Source organism: Salvia splendens, chromosome 15, assembly GCF_004379255.2.
Source record: "Salvia splendens isolate huo1 chromosome 15, SspV2, whole genome shotgun sequence".
Taxonomy (NCBI): domain Eukaryota; kingdom Viridiplantae; phylum Streptophyta; class Magnoliopsida; order Lamiales; family Lamiaceae; genus Salvia; species Salvia splendens.
In genome coordinates, this window is record NC_056046.1 from 15,992,622 (window position 1) to 16,002,228 (window position 9,607).

At 38.4% G+C, this 9,607-nt stretch overlaps 1 protein-coding gene across 3 annotated transcripts; it reads left to right on the forward strand.

Moving 5' to 3' along the window:
* Positions 1 to 6,909: 6,909 nt before the first annotated feature.
* Positions 6,910 to 9,305, forward strand: LOC121769516 (cadmium-induced protein AS8-like). 3 transcript variants are annotated; one of them, XM_042166345.1, is made up of 4 exons: positions 6,910 to 7,045; positions 7,742 to 7,995; positions 8,306 to 8,573; positions 8,884 to 9,305. In XM_042166345.1, exons 2-4 carry the CDS (start codon positions 7,755 to 7,757, stop codon positions 8,921 to 8,923), a joined length of 549 nt encoding a protein of 182 aa, XP_042022279.1. In that variant the 5' UTR covers positions 6,910 to 7,045; positions 7,742 to 7,754; the 3' UTR covers positions 8,924 to 9,305. The 3 variants fall into 3 exon arrangements, with proteins under 3 accessions (XP_042022279.1, XP_042022278.1, XP_042022280.1); XM_042166344.1 differs by having other exon boundaries at positions 6,982 to 7,995; XM_042166346.1 differs by lacking the exon at positions 6,910 to 7,045 and having other exon boundaries at positions 7,856 to 7,995; positions 8,314 to 8,573.
* Positions 9,306 to 9,607: the final 302 nt, after the last annotated feature.

Here is a 9,607-nt window from a genome sequence, read left to right on the forward strand (position 1 = left end):
GGATATGAATCATAATTGGACTAAAAGCATATAATTCTTGGTGTTGAACATAAGGTGTTTGGAGAAATTACCCAATGACACACAAATAGGAAATAGCTTGTATGTGGGCTGTTCTGATGCTGCTGTCCTGATCAGTTTCGGCCACTTTAACATGATATAATTTATGTTATAAAAATTTTAATGCACACTATAAGGTCTTGGTAAGATGTCTGCAAAATTTCAGATCGTTTCGTCAACGTTTGCTATTTTTAAAAATTCATGCTAAACCGTCGCCAGAATCTGTCACAAACTGGCAGGCTGTAGTAAAACGTTCATAACTCCCTAATCCCTTGGAATTTTGAGAAAAACCTTTTTTGTAATTAAAATAGACACCTAGAGGTTTATTTTGGTGTAGGGCTCGACCCCTAGTTATCTCCGAGCTAAGTCAGTTTATTATATGAAGTTGATGTAATGCAGTCAATACTTTCTAAAGATTTAAAAGTTGAGAATAGAGGTTTTTATGCTAAAAGGAAGATAGATAGATGTGATATGTTGGCTTCCATATTTGTGCTTTAAGTGTTTATTTATAATTGCATATGTGCTTGTTTGAAAAATTAGGTGAACCGAGTGCAAGCACAAGCGATAAGGGAAAAGGGCACCTCCATGGTTGACTAGCAAGTAATAGCGGTTTTTTTTGACGTGTACAGATAGTGTACGCGTGTTCTAGAATTTAATTCCTTTAACTTCGATAAATATTACTACTTGTTTGTGATTCGCATGCTTATGCCATAGAACTTAAAAATGATTGTGTGGATTTTGTGTACTTCAAGGTGATGTGATAGAAACGGTGATATTGAAATTGTGTTGAATAAGGTGAAAGTTGATATGAGATAGTTGCGTTGTGCCCCATTGCTTAAGTGAACCACAGGGTATAGTTGGCATGCCATAGGACAGCAGTACTGCACACATGTTGATCACTCGTTTTCTGGATAACCGAAGCGATGGTCTATATGATATATCGATTGTTGAAATGTACCCTATACGGGTAATATATGACAGTTGCCTTGCATAGGCCATATGGAAGATTACAGTGTCCGGTACAGACTTACATGATAGATGCCCTCATAGGGCTACCGATAGTGTCCGTGTACCCGTGTCCATCACTAAGCATAACTTGGGGGCGGAATGTGATTTGCTATTTTTGAAATAATATGGTTGTGCTTTGAACTCTTTAAATAGTTATGTTTTCCTCAGGTAAAGTTATGTGTATTGTGTTATATAGTTCTGATTAATATGATTGTGATGTTGTACTGTTTGTAAACGATATAGGTGATTCCTTTAAATGATTCAAATTGTTATGAATGCTTATACCGGGTGACATTATTTTAAATTTGTATATTGATGCCGACGTAAATTGAATATGTGTTGTACGACATTCCAGGTAATAAAGTGTTTACTTGTGATAGTGATATAGATTGAAGTTTTAGAGGTTTTATTCTGAAATGCGATTACACTACGAGCTTTTCGAAGCTCACCCCCCCTTTTATTCTCCCTCTTGCAGAGTATAGAAGCGAGTGAACTCGCTAGTTGGCAGCAGCACGTGTCAAGTCACCACCTCCCTTTTTGCTGGTACAGTCGGAGTTTACACGTGGCATGCTTAGGTTTCTTTTGTTTGTAATTAGTTAACTTACAAATGTAAGGTTATAACCTTCTTTTTGCTAATGGAGTAGTATATATATATATATCGAAACAGGTTAATGTTATTTTGTCATGTTTAGTAGTAAAGAGTTGTGTTAACAGGTTTAGTTTTTTTTTTATGACAGTATTGTATGTTGTGGGTGTTTGCAGAGTGGTTGGAAAAAAAAATAGGCAGGTCTTGTTTATCGATCGTACCGAAAGGTAACGTCACTTATTGGGTTAAAACTAACCGAGTAAGGGGTGTTACACTCTCGTCCTCACCATCGTCAGTTCCCTCATCATCACCATCACACGACCCCCCATCATCACCATTACCATACCCATTAACATTACCTTCATTTTCGCTCTCATCGTCTTCACTTGCGGTTAAACCATCTATACGCTCTCTAACCGGACTTTGAATTTTCTCCCGTGTTAACTGACTAACAGGCTGTGAGCCTGTTGACACCTCACCAACACCCCCGGGGTGAATTACATACACATCTATCACCCTAGCACTGACCCCTAACTCTGCTATTTCGATTGCAGACTTGTTGTCAAAATGCCACATCATTCCATCCTCGAAGTTCATCCTAGGAATCTGATAGTAGTACTCTAACCCATTCACATCGATCCCCAGCTTCTCCAACACATCATCAATCTCGAGCTTCGACCATTTGTCTGGATCGCAGCTGTGAAGATATTGAAGCTCACCGTTGACATAATTCTTCCCAAACCCTTCCTCAAGGACACCATTGTAGTGCAATCTTGTAGTGAATGTCTCATCTGTATGCATACATGTATACTGATATCAGGCATCATAACGAAACAATACTCCTTTCGTTCCATAGTAGATGTCACACTTGGAAGATGACACGAGATTTTAGGAGATGTTATTTTGTGTGTTAAGTAGTGAGAGAAAATATAATTTTATAATTGATGTGAGAGTGAACTTTTTCCAAAAGAGAAAATGTGACATCTTTTGTGGGACAAACTGAAAAGGAAAGTGTGACATCTACTATGGGACGGAGAGAGTATAAGATAACATATTGGTCCCATATTTAAGCAAAACATATCAGATTAGTCTTAAACATTTACAGACAAGATAAATGGTCCCATGTCGTCTGGTTCCCTAACACTAGGCATGCACAAGGGTCGTAAACCGCCGGTTCCGGGCCCGAACCGGCGGTTCAAGGGTCGAGAAATTGCCGAACCTGAACCGGCCCGCCTAGCTCCCGGCGGTTCCGGTTCCGGTTCAAAAAACCGGCGGGTTACGCGGCGGTTCAAAACCGCCGGTTTTCGGCTTGAACCGCCGGTTCCGGGCCGGTTCGGCGGTTCGACGAATTTTTTTTTTTTTTTGCATTTTTCAACTTTTCAATTTTAATCAAATTAAATTACACTTTTCAAGTTTGTTTTTTTATGCAATGTGAGTAAATAAAATTGAAAAAAATACGGCTAAAGTTGTAATTTTATTGAAATTGCATGTTTACAAATTACACGTTACAAGTTACAACAATTACAAATTGAAAACATATGGCGGTCTTGAAGTCTTAAACAAAATTTAAATACAAATGAGACTACTAGTGAAGAACTAATTACAAATGACAAGAAATGACGTTGAAGTTCTTAAACGTATAAGTGTATTATATATATACTCTTAACCGGCGAAGAAGATCTTTCTACATAACTAAATTAAGGACACCTTTAGCAATTCAACTTTAAATGTTGAGTTTCGTCTAACAATCAACAATTATAGTAGAATTGTCAAAAGTTTCCCTCATTTAGCCGTATAGAGAAATATACTTCATCGACTAGAGTATATACAAATACAATTATGTAATTGTATTTGCATATTTTTAAAGTAGGAATTAATGGAAAAAAAGAAATAAAAGAAAAAGGACTTGAGCTCAACTTAAATTAAAAAATTTAAGTTGAGGTGCCTACGTATCCCAATTGCTCATTTGCATTAGGGAATCAAAGTCCACGTAGTTCTCTTACCTTACTTACCTATTTGGCTTGGCCGGCGGCGGTTGACGGTTGGCCTAATCTTCATCCCTGGTGAATTCATCTTGTGATCCCTCTTGACGATCATTCCAATCATTTTCTTGTTCTCGGACGTCAGCTTTGGCCCAATCATCAAGTAACATCACGGCTTCCATATTTTTCGCCGAGAGCTTACTTCTTGATTCATCCAAAACGCGCGAGCCAACACTAAAAGCAGACTCGACGGCGACGGTGGAAGCCGGAACAGAAAAAATCTCTTTGGCCATTGAAGCAAGGATGGGAAAATCTTTCTCGTGGGTTCCCCACCAATCGAGGACGTCGATTTGGGCGGGAGGACGTCGATTTGTAGTGTTTGATAAAAATGTCCGATTTCAAAGCTTTTGCCGTGTTAGTGGGTGCAGGGGGAGACATCTCCTCATTTCCGACGGTGCTAGAAGGAATACGAGAATGCGATCTATCCTCGTTGTTGTCCGAGTCCGACGATATAGTAACGTCGAACTCCTCATCTTGTTGGGAACGACCTCCCCTACCCCCACCTTGTTGCATTTCAGCAAGTAGCATGGCGGTCCTATGATCTTCTTCCATCTACAAATATTATGTACGTAGAAGTTAAAAGTATGAACGCAAAAAAAAAATTAATGAAATTTAGTGCATGTGAATTGGAAAACAAATTTTTCATTACTTACTTGCATGCGTTCGGCTGCCAATCGGGAAACATCTTTCATAACATCTCGACGACTAGGTCGTCGAGATTTTGAGGGACGCGTAGTGCTTTGATCTTGGGCTATTCCCTCGCCCCGATCACCACGTCCCGATCCACCACGAGAAGAAGACATATTGAATATATTGATAAATGAAAAGTAATATTGACTTGGAATGAAATATGTATAAAGAATAAAAGAAGTGGTAAATTATGAGCACAACAAATATAGTAGTGAGCAGAAAGTGTAGAATTAAACTTGCGCAATTAGAGAGAATGAGGAGAGAATAGAGAAATGGAGATTGAGAATGAAATCCTTGTTAACACAAGAATGGGGTAAGGAAATATGAAGGAGAAGTGGGGTATTTATAGGAGTAAAATTGGAAGAAATAAAAAAAAATTCAAATTTCAAATTTTCAAATTTTCGGCGAACCGCCGGTTTACCGCCTGAACCGGCGGTTCAACCACAAAACCGGCGGTTTTTCCACAAAACCGGCGGGTTGGTCCACGGTTTTCCGACACAAACCGCCGGTTTCTGACCTCACCTAGCCCCTACGCCTGAAAAGCTTCCGAAACCGGCGGAAACCGGCAGTTTTCGTCCAAAACCGGCGGTTTTCGCCCAAAACCGGCGAACCGCCGGTTCATACCAATCCCTACTTTGAACCCCTACGAACCCCTACGAACCCTATGTCGTTCGACCCTTTGAACCGGCGGTTCGAACCGCCGGTTTTGAACCGCCGGTTCACGGTTCAAGATATTGCCGAACCTGAACCGGCCCTTATGACCCTGCGACCCTTCTGCCGGTTCAACCCGCCGGTTCCGGGCCCGGTTCCGGTTCATGAACCGGCGGTTCTGAACCGCCGGGCCGGGTCGGTTTGTGCATGCCTACCTAACACCCTTTACAAACCCTTTACAACTCACAGTTTTTTACAGATGCAGACAAATAAACCCTTTCTGCATAACACCAAGCCCTAAAAATTCAAAAAATCATTGGCATATTTAATGGGACCACTTAATACACCACATTCAATACACCACAACCAATAAATACAAACCCTAGATGCAAACCCTAGTAAACAAACATGAAATCCATACCAGATTTTGAACCACAAAGTCAAACAAATTTCTTTCAAACATTACCAAATTTCTATCGAACATTACCTTCTGAATGAAAATCAGGAACTGGATGAGGAGGAGTTGGAATTTGAGGCGGAGTTCGTCTCTGTTTAGTACACGAAGTAGATGGTCCGATGGCTTCGAAATATGGGGATATCGGGACTTCTTCCTCCTCTCAAAATCGGGGTCGTCCACTGAAGGACTAGGGTTCATTTTCTAACTTGCTTCCTCGCCGTCTTCAACTTCTGGAATCGGAGAAGAATGGACTTCTGGAATCGGAGGAGAAGAACTAGGGTTAGAACCCACAACATCCGACGAAGCTGACGCTCCTTGTTCGTCAGGCAAACGTCCTTGTGTCGTCTTCCTCTTTCTCGAGAATGCGTGTTTCACTTCACTCATGACAACTAACAATAATCGGTCGGAATCGGGTTTCTTGGTCAGAATCGGAGCTAGGGTTCTTAGGAGAGGGGCGAGAGAGAAGATAGAAAAGAGAGAGAGTGACGTTTCGTTTTGTTCTTCAGACTTAGAAAATTTTGGAAGAATGAGGAGATTTGTTTTTTTTTTATTTCAAATTCTAATATTGAATTATTTAGCAAAATAATTAACATAATATTAACCAACTAAAAATCTCAGATTAAGTCTAATCGGGTCAAATTTTCGCTAAATGACGGTTGACCGTCAAGAATTAACGGTTCCGTCAAAAAAGGATGCAAACGATAGTATTTTTCGTTTGTTTTGGACTCGATTCTCAAAAAGTGAATGTTTTGGACTAAAATCGTAAATCGGCCATATGTTTAGGACCAAAATAGTACTCCCTCCGTCCCATAATAGATGTCACACTTTCCTTTTTGGTTTGTCCCACAAAAGATGTCACATTTTCCTTTTTGAAAAAAAGCTTCCTCTCACATTAATATAAATATATTATTTTCTCTCTCCACCTAATACATAAAACAACATCTCCTAAAATCACATGTCATTCCTCAAGTGTGCCAGCTACTATGGGACGGATGGAGTACTATACTCTTCTATTAATCTTACTTCGATTATTTTTTCTCTTTCTCTTTTTATTTTATTTATTTTTCTCTTCACCTTGTTAACTTTATCAACTCTATTTTTCACGCACAACTACACATTGTACCATTTTTTAAGTTTTTATTTTTTAAGGACAGTGTAATATGTATTCTCTCCATCTCATAATGGAAGTCACATATGATTTAAACACGGATTTTAAGAAATATGAAAATTGTGGGTTGGAAAAGTTAGGTCTATTTTTTTTATAGTATGATTTTATAATAGTGAATGAAGTGAGTTAGTGGAATGCGAAATATTTTTATCATATGTAATACTAAGTCTTTACTTTTTATTATTGGACGGACAAAAATAGCAAAATGTATAAAAAATAATATTCACACATAAGTCATAACCACTCAATTCTTGGATTGGGCAAGATCAGACCCGAATCCGGAACAAAAAGGTACTACCGTTTGTTCATTATCCAATATCGCAATATCCATTTTCAGATTTTGCGGTGAAACTCAACCTTATGCAAAAACTCAAACTCAACTGCAAGTACTTATCCAATCCCTTCAATTCTCCTTATTATTCTGAAAAAAATCAGAATAGATCAATATATTGTTGATAAGCAGCCACTCAATTTCCGTTTCCCTGTGCATGCAGCGCTTGATTACAAGATTATTCATTTATTTGTTGCTGACATTGAAGGAAATTAGTTATACCTTTCGCGTTGGGTTTTCTTTCAAAAAAAGTTCAGATAAACACTGATGTCAATCTTCGGTTCCGCTCGGTCGTCTGCATGCCTGCAAATTTGCGTCATCTTTTTTTTTTTATTATTTTATTTTATAGAATTTTCCTTTATTTTCATGCATTCAGAAATTTCTGCTATTGAATCATTTCCTTTGTGGGGTGTTTCTGTTACATCTTAAAGTAATTTTTCTAGCTGTTAAATGTGCAACTTTTGTTGGAAGAATATATGTATTCAAAAAACAATCAAATTTGATGGTTACAATTTATTCATCAGTTTCCTCTTCATTTCCCTGTTTGATGTGTTCTTTTTTCTATTTTCAGTTACACTTTTCATATCTAGCATAAACAGTCACGTGTGTATTTTTTTATAAACAGCCCTTGTTGCAGTAATCCTTGCATAAGTATCCATATGAAGTTGAAATGAATTATTTGCCAGCCCTGCATCATTTACTCAATACAATTGAGAATGCCCCCTAATTGCTATCTCTCTGTATTGCTAAGTTTGATGTAGGAAATGATAATAAGAAGTATCTTTAGGAGATATGAGAGGTGGAATCCCGTGCATCCAACAACCGGAGCCTTTTGGGGCGTGGGGGTGGGCATTGGTTGTGGCATAGGATGGGGTCCCGGCTTTGGACACGAGGTAGTTGGTTATGTTGGAGCTGGCTGTGGTGCTGGATTTAGCGTTGGGATCACTTTTCTTGGCTTCGGAATTGGCCTTCCGGCTAACTACATCTTACAGCTCCCTTCTAGTGGTATATCTCTATAAACTGACATTGTATATTATCTTGCTAATCAACACATCTCTAGTAAAGGAGGCATGCTTAAACACGGCTAAGACAGAGTTGTGGTCCTTATTTATGTGATTGTGATATTTGGTTTGTATCTTCCTTTATCCCGTGGTGCAAAGTTATAGAGTAATGTGCAATTCTAAGTACTGTTGTAGAGTATGCTTAAAGACAGATGAGATACAAGGATGATCCTTATATATGTGATTCGAATATCTGGTTTGCACCCAACTTTTTAGGCTTATCATGTCGTGTGGTTCTAAGTTTCCTGTTTTAGCTGTTAAGGTTACAACGAGGGGAGCGTGGGATGTTGCTCGGGCACTTGGGAAGAGGGGTCTTGAAACTGATGGCTGGGCTGGGATTAGTTCTAACATCTCTGAAGTACTACAGAATCCGTATCAGTATGCGCCTTTCTCCTCCTTCAAGGCTGTAAATTGGAAGGAGAACATTGTAGATTTTGATTGCATAAAAAGTTCAGTGGCTTCAAATGCTAAGCAGATAGCAGATTGCTTTCAAAGAGTTGGGGGGCGCTTCGGGTGGAGCTGGTACGTTCATTAACACAATGCTTGTTAAATATTTTCTTCTTGAACAATGAAAGTACTTTGAAATGATCAGCTATCATACTGTAAGTTTGGCTTGCTATGAGAGTTAAATTTTTTTTTCGCTTGCTAGGAGAAAATTTGATTAATTTCAGGTTAAGCTTATCTGATTAAATGCTACTACTTGATTTATAAATTCACAAATACCATTAGAAGTTATATTTTGCAGCATCCTGGGAAATTTGCAAGTGTATTTGTTATGCTATGGTGCTTTGCTAATGCAACTAAATCATTATCCATATATTTTCTTGTAAAGGATGGATGTCGAGTTTCTTCCAGGTTCGAAGAATTTATAGCATCAAGTACCGTCAAAACAACTTCGCCTTGAGACTGGTTCGTGCCCGTGTCTGTGTCCATACTGTTTTGTAGCGGTGAATAAGTGTATCCACGAGAGAAAAGTTCTCCAAATAATTAAGTTTTTAGTGTGATATGATATGTATAATGTTGTTGTTGAGGGATTTGATTTTTATGAAAATATAAACATATAGGCAAAAGGAAAATAATTGTAACGGATAAATAATGGTAAGGAAAATGGAGGCCGAAATGTGATGCGGTGCACTGCTGGGGTAAGCCTTACCACTTACCAGGGGTCGTGGCTTGGCCTGGCACCCTTAGTTGCGGTATGTGCTGCGGATCAAACATTTTATTTTATTGTTAGTTCTCACCGATTTTTTTTTATTTTTGTACTAATTTTAATTTCTTCTTAGATTAAGGTTTTTATTTATTTTTAATTAATTCTTCCATAAGTGGGGAATGGCAATGGGCAATGCCGCGATGAGCAGTCAAACTGTCAAACTTCAAACCTAAAAGTTAAAACTAAAACTCAATAATCCAATATTTCAAAAATAAGCACTATATCACGAAAATTTTGTTAGTAAACAGAATTGAAGTACTATTAAATTTTGTAACATTGTTTTGGACTTCTGTTAAGAGAATAAAAACAACTCCATAGTTTATTTAGTTAGGGGTGTTCGGTTTAC